Below are 19,566 nucleotides of genomic sequence, written 5' to 3' on the forward strand. Positions count from 1 at the left end.
CACAACATCATGACCAAGACGCAAGTTGGGGAGGAAAGGGTTTATTCGGCTTACACTTCCATACTGCTGTTGATCACCAAAGGATTCAAGACTGGAACTCAAGCAGGTCAGGAAGCAGGAGCTGATGCAGAGGCCATGGAGGGATGTTCTTTACTGGCTTGCTTCCCCTGGCTTGCTCAGCTTGCTCTCTTATAGAACCCAAGACTACCAGTCCAGGGATGGTCCCACCCACAAGGGGCCTTTCCCCCTTGATCACTAATTGAGAAAATACTTTACAGCAGGATCTCATGTAGGCATTTCTTCAACTAAAGCTCCTTTCTCTGTGATAACTCCAGCTGTGTCAAGTTGACACAAAATTAGCCAGTACAGCTTGTAAAAACATAAATCTGATCACATCTTTCTGCAGCCAAGATCACTGTGTCCCATTTTGACGTAAAAAGCAACTCCCTTACACAGCTAGTGTGGCCCTTTATGCCTGTCACTGTCTCTCTCTCCCCTGTCCCATCTTCTCTACAGCTCTTCCAAGTAGCTAGCTAGAGCCTGACGTTTCTTGAGGAGACAAGAATAAATGTCTTTGCAACCCAGATAGGGCACCAGTGACAGACCAAAGAAACTTTCATTTAAGTCAAGTTTGGTGAACCATTGAGAGTATTGGAGTCACTGACATGGGCATGGATCTGAGGATTATCCTCATGCTTGTCTTTGCTGGGTTTAGAGTCTTCACAGAGACATACCTCTTATCATGTCTTCGAGGGTATTTTTCAGGAAGATATTACTGACAAGGGAAAGTCTACTTTAGACATCTCTACACACACACACACACACACACACACACACACACACACACCCTTCGCACAAACTGCTACTAGGCTAATCTAACCCACCATTTCTCCCTGTCCACTAAACCTCTCACATTTATCACAAACAAATCAGAATTTTCTGTTAGCTGTGAAAGAAATTAGAGGCAGAATACCCTTGAACTGGCACAGGCCCATTGCCTATGGTCTTGGGCAGAATAAAAAGAGGGAAGAGGAGGAAGAGAACAGAGCATCAGAATTCACCTCCTCTGATTCCTGAATGAGATACACTGTCATCAGTCATCTCAGTCATCAGTCATCAGTCATCTCAGTCATCAGTCATCAGTCATCAGTCATCTCAGGTTCCCAGCTCACATCTTCCCTGCATGAGGGATTGCAGCCTCTTAAAACTGTGAAACAATGGAAATCTTCTTCCTTAAATTGTATCCTGTTGGGTATCTGTCACAGGATTTTAAAAGTAACTAATACAACTGGAGATGGGTTCCTGTGGAGCCTGCAGCTCAAACGCACCTGCATCGTCAAATGCCAGCATCCAGGACAACTCCTGAAAAGGGCCGGACTCAATCCCCGGAACAATTTCATACAGTTTTACCCAGGAGTATCCTCGTCCTAGGGATTCTTCTCAATTGGTAGCACCTTGGGAAAGGGGCCTCGTGGGCCCTAAGTTTCAGAGCTCCCGACATCTCATGAGCTTCCCTACTCCCACTAAGAAGAAACATTTCAATCAAGAGGAAACAGCTCAGTATAACATCCCACCCCTTCCTCTAGTTCTAGCATTTTTTCCATCCTCTTTCCTATATTTTCTGAGCATTGGAAGGAGTAAGACAAATAGTTGATTGTTTCCCATTTGTGGTTGATCCTTGGGCCACAGGAGAGTCACTCTTAGCTGTCTGGATGGTTTAAATCTCCATAGTCACTAGCTCCCAATGCAATAAGTTTTTCTCTAAGTTCATAGCATCTATGGGTATTTAGAGGGCAATGTATTACATTGTAGTATTCTACAATGTAAGCATGTGACATGTTACAATGTAAACATCTCTTCTGTTTAGCAACATGAAAATAATAGTGTCTCCACTAGGGCCTAAGACAGACACAGTCATAGGTCTCTGCCCCAACTTACAGCAGGAAACATAAGAATTTCCTCCTGTGGAGCAAGTCTTAAAGTCTATCAGAAAACAAACGATCACACTCAATAATTATGCCACTATTGTGTCAGCAAGCACATCTTACCAGGCATGTCAGTAGTGTGCCAGGTAGGGTAAATGATGTACAGTTCTTATCACTTGCATCAGTTATACCATTACCAAAGCAATGTTAGGCTCAGTGGCATCAGCAGGATAGAGCACGTTACCCAGTCATTTGTAATCCATAGTCATTCCCATGAGTCACCCTGCTTCCTCGTTGTAGGGTGTTGCTGTGGAGGTCTCTATTTCCCTGCCCCTGACAGGCTTGGTGGGTCCAGCTCACACTGTTCCGAGCATTTCAAGGATGGCAGAGTGTGGGGCTATACTCTACCTACATTCCTACTGTTCAGATTGGTTTCTTGGTTCTGACTGGTTCCGGGACAAGCAACGACTTCTGCAAGGAATTCCAACTTCCAACACCTCCATGTGACTAATGCAATAATAAACTTCCATGCCCCACCACGGTACTCAGCAAAGCCATGAAAGGTCCATACCAGACCTGAGGTCCCTGCTAAACTAACTTCTTTCTTAACTCAGTCTAGCTGTCCTACCAGGCCTGATGAACTGGTTTGAAACATGCCTGTTTGTGTAGGAATTCTCTCAGTAGAAGACGAGTAGAAATTCAATGTCAATCTCAAGTTTGAGGCCAGCCCAGGCTGTAGGAAACCCTATGTCAAAAAAAGAACAGAAAAGAAAAAACAGACAAAAGAAACCCCAAATAAGAACAATATGTATTTTTTTCCTCTCAGCACTTAGGAAGTTGAGGCAGGGGGATCACAAGTTTGAGTACAGTCTGAGCACACAGTGAGCATCTGTCTCAAAAACAACAAAAGCAACAACAAAATTAACTTTTGTAACCTAGGAAATTTTTTTCCATGTAATTTCCAATTTTCATGCACTAAAACCTGCAGTCTATATCGCTCATAGCAGGGGTTGTTGCTGCATTCTAGAATTAGCTGCAGTTGATAATCATTATTTCCATCCCGTCCTTTCCCAGTGGGACAAATAACCTCTGGTCCTATAGTCTATGTGTTTGGTTAACTTGAAAGAGAAGACTTAGTAGTGTGTGAGGCCAAGTATGCTACAAAAATCCCACTGACTATTTGTCAAAACCCTTAACAAAAAGTTATAAACTTGGGTTCTTTTGTATTTGTCTGTACAGAACGCATTTCATTATAGAATGGTTCAGGATTTCTACCATTTATTTATTTGTGACAAGGTAAACAGTCTGCCAATGTGTGTATTTTATGGTTAAGTTAACCTGAGCTAGGTGAATTAGAGCAGCAACTGAACCTCAGTCCTACCCCAGACAGAATGAAACTTAGAATGACCATATTTAACTCTGAGCTACAGTATATCAAACACAAACTTCTGATTGGAAGCTGTTTCAGGATCAATTTACATCCAAATAAAAGGGCACTCCAGCGAGAGCAAATTAAGATGTTTAAATTACAGGGCATGTGGGATCCATCAAGCAAGAACGGCAGTTGTAAATCAAGTTCACTGGTGAATGGGTTAAACACACAGAGGCTATAGTGCTCCAGGGACTTCCTACGTTTTCTTTTAAACTTCAGCAACTTTAAAGAAGGGCAGAGAGCAAGCGAAAGACTTTTAAAAACTGACAACTCCCAGCATGCAGAAGATCCTGGGTTTGATCCCCTACACTACAAAAGCAAAACAAAACAAAATAATGAGAGAAAAAAAAAAAACAACCCTGACATAACTGTTATCATTTTTTCACTATCACTGACAAGCCAGCTTTAAAAATGAGTAGTGGGGGCTAGGTTCTGTGGATAAGAGTGCAGGAGCACCAAGCTCAGATCCTATGGCCACAAGAGAGATTGCAAGACTACTTACTGCCCTGGAGGAAAGAGACAAGAGCTTGCAGACCAACAGCCTATCTTCAGGCTGAGGTAGAGACCCTGCCTTAAAAGAGTAGAGCAGACCGTGATAACTCAGGTTACCCAATGTCCTCTTCTGGCTTCTGTGAGCAGTGATGCGCACACCTGTACACATACACACACACACACACACACACACACACACACACACACACGAATTCATACACCAACACCAATCAACATAAGACACTAGGTGCCAGATGTCAATCAAACTAGAGCAAATGGGAGAGGGCCATGAATGAAAAGAGAGCAAGAACTTTAGGGATTTACAAAAGCAGCTTTACCCTCTTCCTGACTCTTGTGGAGACTCCAGCATCTGTTACCCTATGTGGAACTCCGGACATGAGTCTTGTTGCAGTAACACTTTATCCCTAAAGAATGTGCTTTCTGTCTAGGGTTTGGCTCAATGATTGGGTCTTGCCTAGCTTTGCAACTAGCCTAGATGGGTCCACCCCCATGCACTGCCAACAAAAACAAAGAAATATTTTACCCCCAGGAACAAAATACAATTGGATGGCAAATGGCTATTAGGAATAATTGTTTAAGCAGGTGGGGGGGGGATTTCTTTCCTTCAATCTCATTTTTTCTCTTCCAGAAACAGTACACTCTAAGGAAAACTCTGTTCTTTCAGTCACTTCCTTAGTAAGACAATAATACAAATGAAACAATGAGTTGGTACATCCACAGACCCTCCATTTTTAGCACATCTGTGAAGTGAACCCAAAACTGAATCTAGAATGCTAAGACTTTAGGCAAACCCTCACTGAAGTCTGATCTTTTTTTTCAGTAGTGATGTTTTTTATGCCTTCCATACCATTGATTTCATTAAATCCAAAGAACAATAAAATAATGCACAGAGCATTTGACTAGTCCCACAAAGGAAACAAATCAGAACTAGTCCACTAGATCCTGGCCCCTGATATTTTTGAAAATAAATTTTCTTGGACCCTAGCCATGCTTGTTCGTGCTTTGGTTACCAGTGTGTCTGTTTTTTTTGACATACAGCAGACCCGATGACCTACAAAAACCTTTAGTATTTTGTGGGGGACATTTTATAGAAAAATTTGCCACCCCTGGATTAGGCTGTTCCTTTTTCAGCTCATTGTTCAGTTGTCGTCTGTTTTTCCAATATAGACGAGTTCAGTTCCTTTGTGAGTTAGTTTTATTTTCCAATGCAGTAAAAGCTGCCTGTGTTTAGAGACCCTTCTTCAAGTGTGGAGCCCAGAATGCAGAGTCTGTGCTTTTGGGGGACATAAACACTTTGTCTCAATATGCTCTTAGTACTTCTGCAACAGCCTAGAAAATGAAAAACATCTAGAAGCAACTCTAACAAAAAGTTCAGCTCTTGTTGGAAACATGTATCTTTCTTTCTAAATGGTCTCTGCTGGCTGCCCCAGGGTATGGACTCTCCCGGAAAGCCAAACTTTTACGATAACACTGAGAATGTGGTTTTGTTGATTGTCCTATTAGGGTTTCCATTGCTGTGGTGCAAGACCATGACCAAAAGCAACTTCGAGAGGAAAAAGCTTAATTGAAAGATAAAGTTATTTCTCTGAGTCGCAGTCCATTGAGGGAAACGAAGGCAGGAACTCAAACCTAGAGGCAGGAGCTGACACAGTGCTGCCCACTGGCTTACTCAGCCTGCTTTCTTATTGAACCCAGGACCACCTGCCGGAGCTAGTACTACTTACCCCTTGGTAAGGGACTGCTTGCTGCTCCATGACTAAGTAAGAAAATCCCTTACTTACAGGCTTGCCCAGAACCCAATTTTATGGAGGCAATTTATCAACTGATAGTCCCTCTCCTCATGACTTGTGTCCACAATGTAAACTAGGGATCCTTGTTTGTTTGTTTTGAGAATTTAAAAAATGTATACAAACGAGTGTGAGTCTTTATGAGTTTTTGTGCACCCTATGCAAACAGGGACTTCCCAAGGCCAGAAGAGTATGTCTGACACACTGAAACTGGAGTTCTAGAGATTATGAGCTGCCTTGTGGGTACTGGGAACTAAACCTGGGTCCTCTGTAAGAGCGGTAGGCAATCCTACCCATGGGACCATCTCTCCAGCTCTGTGTATTCACAAACTCTCCTCCTACAGCTTATTTTATTTTATTTTATTTTATTTTATTTTATTTTATTTTATTTTATTTTATTTTTTGAGACAAAGTTTCTCTTTGGAGCCCTGGCTGAGCTCGCACTCGAACTCCCTATGTAGACCAGACTGGCCTTGAACTCAGAACTGGCCTCCACCTGCCTCTACCTCCTGTGTGCTTGGATTAAAGCATGCACCACCATCACCAGGCTTATTGTTGCTTTTTAAGAACATCTTCCTGGCAGGGAGGAAAGGAGAATACATTTAGTGATCAGCTAGAGAATGAATTGAGAAGGATTTTTTTTTTTTTAAGTCTGGCATCTAAAGATGTAGGAGAGAATAACTGGGTAATATCTCCCAGGGAATTTTGTTCTCTTCCGATCATTGCGAGAGCCCTGTTCAGGCTTTGTGAACCTCTCGGAGTATTTGGGAGTCACAGACAAAATAATCTCAATACTTACTGAGCAACTGCAATGTTTTGCTCAGCCTCGTCCACTCCTGATTCACAAGCCCTTGCTGTAGCTTGATGATAACAAACTAGAACCTGAAATCTAGGTACCTGACTCCGAAGATCAGACCCACACTAGTTGATCCTGGGATCTAAAAGAATTGAAATGGGCTAGGCGACTATTAATCAATGAATTCAAAGAACATTCATTTTTAATATTTGCTTCGTAGTTGATCTTTCAGCAGTTCTTAACATATTGATGTAGCCATTTGTTTGACTTTATCAACCAAGTAATAGGTGGGTAAGCAGAAGGGTGGCCTGGCAGGGAACCATGAGTGGCTGACCAGACAATGTAGTCTCCACTGGTATGCTGTCTTTGGAACTTTGTGATCCTCATTAAGGCTGAGTTGTTTGTTTCCTTCAAATTCTACACCCTAGGGAGATATTTCTAGCTGAGATATTGCTCGGGTTTGTTTCCTTTCTTGCTGAGTTCTTCTAGAATTCTTTTTTACCTCAAATACTGTTTTGTTTTGTTTTTTTTATCTATTGTTTAAATATAAAATGTCCCCCCACCCAACACGTTCATGTAGTTCCTGTCCTAGCTGAGGACAACATTTTGAGACATTCTGGAAACTTCAGGAGGTTGGAGGTAGCTCGAAGAGGTGAGTCACAAGAGGTGTGCCTTTGATGGTCATACTCTCTGTATTTATGACCTGACTATTATGAAGTGAACGGCCTTCCTCCCTCACACTAATCCTACTGTGCTCTGCCTCACAGTGGACCCAGAGTCAATGAAGCCAAGAACAGAGACCGATTGTCTAAAAAGAAGCTAAAATAAATCCTTATTCCTTTTCAACTGTTCTTTCCCGAATTCTGGTTACAGTTACACCAATACACAGAGGTGGAACCTCCAAGAAGCTATGGTTTCCATAGAAACATCCAAATGATGTAGAAAAAAGTCATTAGAATGAATCCAATCCAATTTATTTCTGAGCTTTATCTACCATTCAATGTGATGGACTACTACTCTCTTCCCTATCTCACAGACTAACGTCGCCGAGCTCTCCCATGCTTCCCACCTCACTCATCTTGCAAAAGCACAAAGCTCAGACCTAAGTGATAACATCCACCCCACATCTATGCAAACATCGACTACAGTGCCACTGCATAGTGGGTGATGTCTTACCCTCCTGTCCCTGGGATTGGTGCAAAGTCCTTATGCTCCTGTCCCTTCATTTCTGCATCAGCCTCCTCAACAGTCCACACTTCCTTTCCTTTTAGACAAATTGGCCTGAAGTATCACACCCAACAGTTCAAGCCTGTAACGCCCATCAAGCAGAAACCTGATGTTTGCATTTTATCCAGAGAAAAACACCTTTGTTTTACAGTGACATGTTGACTCTGTCATAATAAAAATGCTTCAGGAATGACAAACTGCGAAAGTAGGCCATGTGGAACAGTTTCTTTTTAGATTATGAGGGCCCTGGCTGTTCAAGGGATGGAGGTAATGATCTGTCTAGGATATGACAGTCCCTCCCTTTTGGAAAACAGCCATTGAGTTTTCTATGTAGCAACCATCATCCTCGACTTCGGCCTACCTCCACGCCCAAAGGCTTGGGACTTCAGACCTTTTCCAAATTCAAAGGAAGACAGAAAAAAAAAAAAAAAACCATTTCCCAACTCAAAATCTTTAAGCTACCAATGTCAAAAAGAATCACTTGATTTATTTATCCAGAACTAGAATAATCCCACTAAGATTCTGACTTCAGGGTGGGGCGTGGGGGACACCAGAATAGACACAATAACAGTATTTGGGGGCAATGTTGAGACGACACAGTGTAGACTTTCTGACAGTGTCAGGTGATCTTCCACTTGCTTTGCACTGTGCTTTTGGAAAGCAATATTAAGGTGCATTTACATTTTTATTGCAGCAGAAAACGTACAACTTGGGAAATAAGACGAAGAGATTCTAAAGCCCTTCTCTGCCACTTACAGTGTCTGAAGTGCCGAATCTTCAATTCATCTATGAAGTGGGAATCACACCATAAAGTTTTAAGGCACCAACAGGACATGTGTAAGTGTTTTTGTATGACTTTTAGCCACTGCTAGACAGGACACAGAGGAGATCCCCATCAAAGGTATGTGTACGTTATTTTTGTTATTCAGTAACTTGGCTGCAGCTGGGAGCCATATGCTTGCATTTTAGTGACACACTACTAAAAGTCTGGGCTTGGATTTTAACTTCTTCCTTAGTGCTTTCTTTATTCTGTATTAAAACGTTAAAATCCATAGGGCCAAACAATTACCAGCCTTGAGATGCTTTTTAAGGAGTCATTTTACTGTTGAAATGTAATAGCAAATAATTTCTTGCAGAAGGCAGTAAGCAGAGCTATTTACTCACAGTGATTGTAACTCTTGTATTTGACTTGGTAATAGGTTCCAGATGGGGAAAGACACGGGCTTGTCCCACCCCCCCACCCCCCACCCCCAATGCTCAGTGGACCATGTGGCCCCGGGTCAGATTACTATACACAATACAGTCACATACTCATGGATCCATGGAAAAGAGGATACGCGCTTGCTACTCCTTTTTCCGATGGTTCATTCACCATGCACACGACTGTTTTGCTGCTGTGCTGGGTGAGAAAACTAAAACCCTGAAGGTGAGCAAAATTTTCTTAAGGAAATTTCAATTGATTTCAAAGGCATCAAGGTTTACTAACAAGCAGGCATGTATGTTAAATTTGTAGTGGCTTTTTGTTTTGTTTTGCTTGTTTGTTTGTTTGTTTGTTTTTCAACAAGGGGTTTCTCTGTGCTGCCCTGACTATTTTGGAACTCATTCTGTAGAGCTGGCCTCCAGCTCAGAGATCTGCCTGCCTCTGCCTCCCCAGTGCTGAGATGAAAGGAAGGTACCACCAGCTCAGCTTTTAGTGGCTTTCAAGGGGAGCCTAAAGGACCTGCAGAGAGGCACTGGTGAGACTTATATGACAATAGTGGAGTGGAAATGGTTTTGAAGTCTGCACAGAAACCTGTATGTCACGATGAAATCATGCCTCCCTCCGAGATACCTGCACAGTTTGTTAGTGAAGACGGCGCAGCTACCAAACTAAGAAACAGCTATGCATTTAGTTCACAGGTAATGTCCCATTCAGAATGTTCAAATAAATGATGAGTCTCATACAGACAAACAAGACGATTGAAAGGGAAGGGAGCAGAAACTGCTTGATCTCAGGGACTGCCCCCTTTATCTATGAGTGCCATTGTGTAGGAATTACATCTATTAGATGAGAAATTCCTACACTGAAAACAAATAGGTTTTCCCATCTATTCACCTAAACAAAGCACCTACATATAGGTTCTTGTTTATGTCAAGCTATTTCATCACTGGCTGAGGATGTAGCTTGATGTAGGCAGATACAGATGGCAATGCAGACAGAACACCTATCTAGCACTCAGAGGGCCAGGTTCTATCTTCAGGACCATAAAAAAGGAAATAAATATACCGTAAAATTTTCATCACTTAAAATAGCTTCAAGTATGCCCTGGAAACACGGATGGCATGTTAGAGACGCCAGATGCCAGATCCTTTAAAGCTCCTGTCACCAAGTCCTGCCCTTTCTGCAGGGTCGCTGTGGAAGCCCCCGAGGAAACAGAATAGGATGGGTGTGATCATCCTGGGAGCCCAAAGCCAAGACAGATACCCAGGGAGAGATTGGAGACCAGCACCCTTGGTGCTGCCCTTCCCTCCCTGCACCGCACCCCCATGCCCTACCTCAGCATCCCCAGAGCAGCACTCCTCAATACCCAGTGACACAAAATTCACCTTGAAGGGATAACAGCAACACCTAGGAAAAGACACCCCTGCCCCAGCATCAGAGCACACAGTACAAGGCACCGCAAAGTGACCTCATAGTAGAACCAAGCCTGTGCTGTCCTTCTAGGGGCAAAGATGGGAGTTTGGTCCTAGAATCGGGGGAATGATTGCTGTTTAGGGCTCATTGGAAAGTGAGGATGGTTTTTTGCTTCCAAAAGAAAGAATTTAGATGAGTTACCAAGATAGGAAACGTCCACTCGGGAATGAACTTCATCCTTGCATGGTTGTTCTCACAGAAGGAAACACAGTGCTGTTTGCTTTCATACCTGTTTTATTTTTAGGCACACTGTAGCTTAGGAATCTGGACGTACTACTACCACATGTGTGAACTGCAGGGAATGAGACTTGCAGCTGATGGGCACATCCCTGCCGCAGGAAGGATGAAAAGGAGGCATCGTGGGTCCCCCCATGGGCCGTTGGGGGTCTCACTGCAGCACGAGTAAGAAAAACATTTTTGTTGTGGTTGTCGTCTCTGCTGACAACCATCATTCCTTTTATTAGACATCTTGATGGAGCATTAAACAGCACAAATTCAACTCATAATGTCTAGGCCAATGAGCCTAGTCTACTCTAATCTAGTTCAACTTGGATGTGCAATGGCTTAAACCTTACCCACCTCCCAAAACACAGACATACACCAAAAAAAAACAAAATCACAAGCCCAAAGCAAAAGAAAGAAAAAAGTAAACAAATGTGCACATTTCACTGTCCTGTAAATTATAGTCTTTTATAGAGTTACATACCTCTTTTAAATAACACCCTGGTGCACACGCATGCATACTTTAATACTTTCTTTTCCTGGTCAACACAGCAAGCCAGATGTATTTATGAATGGAGGGGGAACATCCAACAACGGGTTTGATTTAGAAGGAAGCAGAGCTGTAGTCATAACAGATGTCTAGCTATAAGCTTATCTCTAATGCTCGTGAATACATTTATGAACAAATCAAAAACCTTGCCAGAAGAACACTGCTGTTAATGGCTCAAGGGCTACTGATTCCAGTGTGCCCCTTAACCAGGCAAAATATTCTTTTCTTGGCTCCCAACACTATTTATTTTGCTGCCTGCCAATCTTGAAAATAAGTCATGCTGTGTGGCATTTCCTCATAAATGCTTCCTGGTGCTGGGCTGCTCCGCTTGTACAGTGTCTGATTTCCAAATGCCATTCTACCTTTATAAACATGTGTAGCTTTCACAGCATGAGAGAAATGGCCAAAGGCATACAAACACAAGACTGTAAGCGCAGCGGCAGAGGCTGTCTTACAGCAATATCTAGTTCTTGAGATATGACCAGGATTCCCTCTTTACATCAAACATTGCATTCTCAATCGGGGTACAGAACACCAAATTAAACCCAGAGAGTCCAGTACAGAAACCTTAGCATCAACATATTTAATTTATTATTCTGGTTGCAAAAGAACAGTTCCCACGTGATTGATGAAATAGAATATATAACATATTGAAGGATCTAACCCCAGGCCATTAAGAAGCAGGAGAAAGGGGACCGGAAGTAACTTCGGCAGCCACGCGATGTCTGTGGTAAACACAACCATGGAGTTTTCCTTTGCTAGTCCAGCAGTGCCAGTCTTAGAAGGGAGTCCGTGGGTGTGGTCTTTTACATTTCAGGACTTAGCTGCGTGCTGGCCGGGGATTAGAGTTCCTGCCAGACTTCTGATTCTGAGTGGAATCGCTAGCATCAGTTTTACCCAGTCCAAGGTGTCGGAGTTTCATATCCCAGCGCTGTGAAATGTAAAGGAGAGAACGGTCACGTGAACACATCACATGGGGCGTTGTTTCTATGATGCTATCAACCGAGGGAGAGTCCAGAGTCAGATCTCTAAAGTATTTTTACTACTTTTCCAAAAGTACAAAATCTCTATCCAAAGATAACAATGATGCTGTATAAACATAATGCTCTGATTTCAAAAACCACAACGGGAACCATCTCATCTATAAGACATTCAAGGATGCCATCGTACCAAAACATAGAACTAAAATTCCATGTCTGTAAATGATACAAAAGTCAACAGTATCTGTACTTTCAGACTTTATATTCAAGTGGAAGATTTATGTTGACAGTTTAAAAGAAGGGCTTTTTCTTTTTCTTTTTCTTTTTTTTAAAGATTTATTTATTTATTATACGTAAGCACACTGTAGCTGTCTTCAGACACCCCAGAAAAGGGCATCAGATTTCATTATGGATGGTTGTGAGCCACCATGTGGTTGCTGGGATTTGAACTCAGGACCTCTGGAAGAGCAGTCAGTGCTCTTAACCGCTGAGCCATTTCTCCAGCCCAAGAAGGGCTTTTTCTCATCATTTTCTTAAGACTAAAGTAACGTAATTTTTAAAAACTGGTTGAGTGGTTAGGGAGATGGCACGTGTGCAAGAACCTGACGTTTGGTACCCAGCATCTGGGTGTGCATCTACAGTCTCAGTGCTGAGAGAGCAGCAAGCCAGGGGCAAAGCCAGGCAGGTCATGGAGTTCCACAGTCAGTGAGTCGAGCTTATCAGTGAGTGTCAGTTTCAGGGAAAGACCTTGTCTGGAAAAATAGGGTAGAAAGCAATTGAGGAAGACCCCTAACAGTGACTTCCAGTCATCATATGCACATTCGCCGGCACTTGCAAGTGCGTAAGTATGAACATGTACACACACACATACACAACACCTACCAGTGACTTCCAGCCACCATATGCGCATTCACCAGCAAGCACAAGTGCATATGTATGAACATGCACCTACACACATACAAAGTTAGCTGATTTAAATAGTGAAGATATAAAGGAAAAACTAAAATGTCTCTAAAATATTTTTCTAGTATTTTCTAATTACAGCAAAACCATAAGATCTTTCCCTACCACAGGTTTTACAATGCATGCATGGGGGGCGGGGGGCGTTCATTGTTGTTGCATGTATCTTTTAAATAAGAAAAGTCACATTGACTTGTATTTCATATGAATGACGTCAATAGTGTTTACTTGTGATATAAGAAATTGAATGGAGGTTACATGGTAAAAGTGTACAAAATGATAAGGGCGTCTGTAACTGACAAACTTCAGCGAACATAGAAACCAGAGGACCGTGCTGAGAACAGATTCCTCTTTATTAGCTCTGAAAGCGGTCCACGATTTCCACAGGTCAGGAGCTCCCAGGGCTGCTGGTTCAATGACCTCATTTTATGTAGCAAGAAGCTAATGGCAGATGGCCCAAATTCTGATTCTAACTCACTACTTAACCATACAAAGCTTCTGAACTAATCGACATTTTTATTGTTTCTATATTGGGACTAATAACTAATAATAGGATTATTCTGAAGATTGAAAAATTGCAAAGTGCACAGCATATATTATTACTAGTTTTTGTATTAAAGTATATCTTCATCTTGGCTGACTTTATTGCACAGTAATATTGTTTTCGTATTTAAAAAACAATCTGATTCTTAACTCTCTCCAAGGTAATTCAAATATCTTGAATGACTGGCTGCCGTGGAACAAAGACAAACAATAATTTACATAGGAGAATGGTAAAAGTTCTTTTTAACTGGTCTAATATTAAGAGAAAGATCAGCTGTAAAGAGCAACTTTGATTGAATCTAAAAATAATGTCCTCTATAGAGTCTTTTAAATGTTCCTGTGTTAACTGAAAAGCTATAGTAGGTATGCTAATAATTCCAACCAGAACAGATTTTCTTCCCAAACGTCTGGCTCAAAGCATAAACATGAATTAAAAATTGGCCCACTGGGCCTGGAGAGATAGCTTAGCAGTTACGAACACTTGTTGGAGACAGCATAGTGGTGGCAGCGGTGGCATACTTTTAGTCCCAGAACTTGGGAAGCAGAGACAGGCAGATCTCTGAGTTTGAGGGCAGCTTGGTCTACAGAGTGAATTCTAGGACACCCATACCTACACAGAACTGTCTAAAACCAACCAACCAACCAACCAACCAACCAACCAACCAACCAACCAACCAAAAAGAACACTTGCTGATCTTGCAGATAATCAGAGGTTCCTAGCACCCAGGTGACAGCTCCCAAACATCTGTAACTCCAGTTCTGAGGGATTCCCACACCCTCTCCTGGCCTTCTTGGGCACGAGACACTTATGCATAGACATATACACAGACAATACTCATACATATGATAGAAAAATTTAAGAATCTTTTTAAAAAGAGAACTGGGAGCAGTGATACATTACTATAATAAAAACAGCGGCAGTACCAGAGGACGACAGAGTGTGATGCCAGCCTGTGCTACATTGCAAGTACAAGTTCAGCCTGTGCTACATCAGAGGGACCAGTTCAGCCTGTGCTAAATCGAAAGGATCATTCCAGCCAGAGCTGCAGAGCAAGACAGTGTCTCGAAACAACAAAGACTAACTAATTATTGGAGTCACTGGTTCATTGTTTCCCATCGGTGCGTTTAAATTCAGTCTGAGAGCATCAGTGATCTCCTAAGAACTATGATTTCCCTGAAGGGAATAAATTCACCATGCTACAAAACAGGACAAGCCATGCCCCCCCAATGGAAACATAACCAGCGAGGCTTGTTACACACAGAAGCAGAGGTGCTGAAGTTCTCCCAACCGGTACAGCAATTTAGGGCAAATTCCTGTTCGTTCTGCACTTGGAAGCAGAAAACAGGCTTGAAAGACTGAAAGGACATCCCAGTACTCTGAAGAAGAGCCACTTCTCCACTAATAATTAAACACCAGGTTAATTGTCGAGAGATGTGAACAAAAAACACTCACAGTCAGCATCTGAAACGCACCTCACTTCTGACAAAAACTCTAGAGACAAAGGGAACTTAGTTACGATAGTTCCTCCCTATGAAACCATGCCCTCCACATTTCTGTAGGTCACTTTGACTCAAGTGTGTCTGCCACCCTTGCTGGGTGCCATATGTACAAGGTCAACTGCCTCAGGGGTTTAACTTCCCCTGGAAATGCTACCCACACCCTCCAGTTCTCAGAAGAGGATGTCTTATGTTTAGAACATTTCCCACTCCCAGCCCCCTCCCCAGCACACACCTAGGAGATTCTTCTGCCTCCTATGCATTTCCCTCCAGTCGTTCTTCTCTTTGAGAAAGATGTACTAGTGTAATAATAAGAAATGCAAAACCATTTATACTGAGTAATGTACTACTTGATATACATACATACATACATACATACATACATACATACATACAGTCTAGGGTCTTAATATAAAATATTAAAGCCACATCACTGTTTTAAGCACCCAGTTTGGCAAGATCTCTTCTACACTTATGACTGTGGCAGCATCTCACTCATAGGACTCCATGTCTGTCCATTGGATACCGTGGTACTTTTCTATTCAGCACTATTCTTCCCCCTTCTCAGAGAAGAGCAATTTGTTTAGAAGCAATAAAAACCCCTACTCCCTGCTTTCCCAACTGGAGATAGACACTGCCCATGTTCGGATGAAAAGTTCCATGATAAGGTGTCTGGAAAGAGTTCTTGAAAACCTACGTTGACCTCCTCGAATCTTTCTGCCTGGAATGATGTTGGTGGCAGAACAGCCCTGTGTGATTCCTACTAAACAAGAAGATGGAAGTGATACCTGACCATGGCTGCCAGAGGCTGGGGTTCTGAATGCCAGCATGAAGCCAGCCCGTCGTGACTGGCTAGCTACAGGCAGTTTCCCAAGAATTTAGGGCAACCGTACTCAGAGCTTTGATAGAGGAAATTCATTTCATAAATGAATAGACATTAAAGATAATTTCAGTTCTCATGTATGTGTATATGTGTGTGTGTGTGTGTNTATATATATATATATATATATATATATATATATATATATATGGTCTTAATATTCTCATGATGTAGTTGAGGACAACTATTTAGTTTATGTGAGAGATGGCTTTCTATGGATTATATTATCAGACAGAATTTTTCTTCTGGTGCTGGGGACTGAACCCGGAGCATGCTTGCTAGGTAAGCATTCTAGCACGGAGCTAAGTCCCAGCCCCAGTGCTACTTTGAACATAAAACCCAAGCTTACCTTGACTTTCTTACCAAGCCGATCCTTCCACTTCTCAGCTATAGAGCCTTCTACCAAGAGTAACCTGCAGTTTTAAAATCAAATGATTTTGAAAAACCAAAGTATATAATTGAAAATTTCAAGGAATTGGTGGCAAGAAAAACTAAGTATGTTCATCCTAGAATAGGAAAGCCAGAGTTGAAAAGAGTCTTAACCATTTAGGAATCATGGTCCCCTTTCAGAAATAAGTAAATCTATGATCCCTCTTTCCAGAAAAATCTATACCCATAAGCTATGCTCATATTCCTTTTTTATGCAATATATAAAATTAAAATATATTGCCATAGTTCCCCAGAAAGTAGACAGAGCCTAAGACAAGAAAAGCCCAGCAAGATGTGGGAGGAAAACCAATTCCCCTGCATCCTTCAGGGGTAGGTTACCTGGAACGTTCCTCATCTTCATAGCCCATGATGACGTACTCCTCATTAACATTAAGAGGAGGGCAGAGGCAGCCAGAGGTGGTGTAAAGGTTGATGGTGTCCCTTGGAATGTTTACCAATGATGCCTTTAGAATCTCCTTCACTTCTACAACAGCAGTCACATCATGACATTTCATCTTTACCTCTTTAACTTTAGCCCGGATGACTGGATAAAAGAAAGTAAATTTGATTTATATGATGACACACAGTAGGTACACCATTCAAAAAAAAAAAAAAAAAGAAAGAAAGAAAGCCAGTAGGCCTCTTTCTAGCCAATTACTCTCAATTCATGATCAACGGTTAGAAAGGAAATGTCAGGCAGACATTTTTCTTTAGAGAAACTAAATGCCATACTGGCCTTCTTCGTGCTCGGCCCTGATTTCCTGCAAATTTGTGTATGTATATGTGTATACAAACACTGGTGGTTATATACCCATGTGTGTATAGACATGTTTGATTTCCATGAACCCATTTAGGTAATCAGAGTTGATTGAGTAATCTGTTATAATTCCCCTACACAGCCTCACTTTGGAGGCGTGGCTATGTGTGTGTGTGGCACCAATTGCTGCCAAAAGGTATTAACTTAAACTAATTTTACCCCATGTAAAGGCCTAGACTCAACTCAGTGCTTTGTTTCTTCATCAGTACTATTCAGTTGATCAGTTTTCTCAAGGCAGGTTCTCTTCCCAGCTGCAGCTCGGTCTGGTTTACTGGAGCTCCCAAACCAACGCCTTGGACATTCACCTCATCTCGCCATCCCGACACTGGCACTTTCCTTCCTTCACACCAATGTTATGGGTACTTTACTTATATGAGTACACTGTCACTGTAGTCAGACACACCAGAAGAGGGTATCCTATAACAGATGGTTGTGAGCCACCATGTGGTTGCTGGGAATTGAACTCAGGACCTCTGGAAGAGCGAGCAGACAGTGCTCTTAACCACTAAGCCATCTCTCCAGCCCCCAGTGTTATGGTTTATATCTCCTTTAGGTAGACTGAACTTGCTTCTTGAGCAAAAGTTGTCCCTTAGACCTTGTCTCCTCCATCTGCCTTCCACTCAGCCACGCTGCTACCCCATGACCCTGCCATGTCGGGGACAATGTTCTAGCATGCTGATCGCATCAGTCCTCCTCCCCTGATGCAAGTAGTGACCCCAGCGCTCCCTACAGGTGTCAGCTTCACTTTTCAACACAAAGACAAATTGTCCTCTGTCTACAAAGTCAAATGAGGTGACACAGAGCCTAGAAGCTGTGTTTCTTCTCTTCCCTCTCTGTCTCTCTCTTTGAAGAGCCACACTGTGTAGATATCTACTTCTGATAAGTATGCATTTGTACAGGAAACTTTTACATTCATTAAAAAGAAAAGTGTTGAACATGTTATTTAATAAAAAGTCAACAGCAATTGCTCAGGAAGCTCTGTCATATTAATACGACATCCACAAAGGAAATACAATATATCTAAGAGACTCCACCCTGGAGAAGCTCTGTAGGTAGGAGTGTAGAAACTGCCACTCACAGATCCTCCCAGGAATTTTAGGTGTTCAGGATTATACAGAATTGATAAAAATCCCTCCACCAAAACATTAAACCACCTGATAATCCATTCTCCACTATCGATCTAACTTTATATGGTGACTTAATGGTCTACAGGTATGACAATCTACTGGACAGAGATTGTTATCAAAATTTGTAAGCTTTATTCATGAGTATTGCAGTCTTCAGAGAATTTGTTGCAACACAAGTGTGAGAGTTTGTTGTAAAGTCTAACTGCCCAGCTGGCCCTGCCTGGCTTGATTGGCAAGTGGAGGCCCTGTCTTTTCCTGCTCTCTCCACCCTGTATTTTGACAAGAGATAATGTTTTCCCTCCAGACGGTAAGTTCCCAAGGCCAGCTAGCAGACATGTTTGTGTGAGTCCCGGCTTAAATGAATGTGCTTCCCAGTATCCGTGAGCCATTAGCGATTAGGGAGCTGGGCGAAGGTTGTCAAGCCAGTGATTTATTTTCCCGGCGCATCCACTATTTTCATTAGGAATTTTTAGCACATGTACTGCCTCCAAAAAAAATACCTCTCTACAACACCTACTTCATTATTCAAGTAATTTTGCTAAAGCTCACAATTTTTTACTGACTTGGTCAGGAATGAGGCAGATTTCATATGAATTAGCAATTGTTCCTGCCTCAACAGAAACATGCAAATGCATACAATAGTGAAAATCAATATATTTTGAAACAAAAATATTTTCTTTCCATTAGTTTGCCTTCTAGCCAAGCATTGGAGGGGCTATTTTCTCCTAAGAATCTGTTAGTCCCACCCAAAAACCAATCTTTAAATTGTTGGTGGCTGTAATGTCTGGCTATGACAAAGAGAGTATTTTCTCCCCCTCCCCTTTCTCTCACTCTCTCTCTATCTCTCTCTCTCTCTCTCTCTCTCTCTCTCTCTCTCTCTCTCCCTCCCTCCCTCCCTCCCTCCCTCCCTTCTTTAATTTTCTCTTCTTTTTTCTTAATAGTGACTGAGGAAACCTAGGCTGACCTTGAACTTGCAATGCAGTCTCAGCTGGCCTTGAACTCTTGATCCTCTTGTGATGTGGATAGCCCTGAGGCTAATTATATTTGATGTTAATTCCATTCTCCTAAGAGTAGCTTCGAACAAGGAATGAGTCAGCACTCAGGTGATTTCCTGTAAACCTGCTTCCCACCTTAATTTGTAAAATAAAGGAGAGCTGATGACTGGGCAGACAAAAGGGAAGGTGGAGCAGAAGGTGCAGAGGGAGAG

At 42.2% G+C, this 19,566-nt stretch overlaps 1 protein-coding gene across 1 annotated transcript in view; it reads right to left on the reverse strand.

The window, feature by feature from the left end:
- Nucleotides 1–10,576: 10,576 nt before the first annotated feature.
- Frzb (frizzled related protein) overlaps nucleotides 10,577–19,566 on the reverse strand; it is a 30,749-nt gene continuing 21,759 nt past the window's right edge. The window contains exons 4-6 of the mRNA XM_021193188.1: nucleotides 16,755–16,959; nucleotides 16,336–16,399; nucleotides 10,577–12,057 (exon numbers count right to left, since the gene is read on the reverse strand). Coding sequence (XP_021048847.1) covers nucleotides 11,947–12,057; nucleotides 16,336–16,399; nucleotides 16,755–16,959 — 380 coding nt within the window. The 3' untranslated portion in view covers nucleotides 10,577–11,946. The remainder of the gene's footprint in view (nucleotides 12,058–16,335; nucleotides 16,400–16,754; nucleotides 16,960–19,566) is intronic.

Source organism: Mus pahari, chromosome 3 (genome assembly GCF_900095145.1).
Source record: "Mus pahari chromosome 3, PAHARI_EIJ_v1.1, whole genome shotgun sequence".
Lineage (NCBI taxonomy): Eukaryota > Metazoa > Chordata > Mammalia > Rodentia > Muridae > Mus > Mus pahari.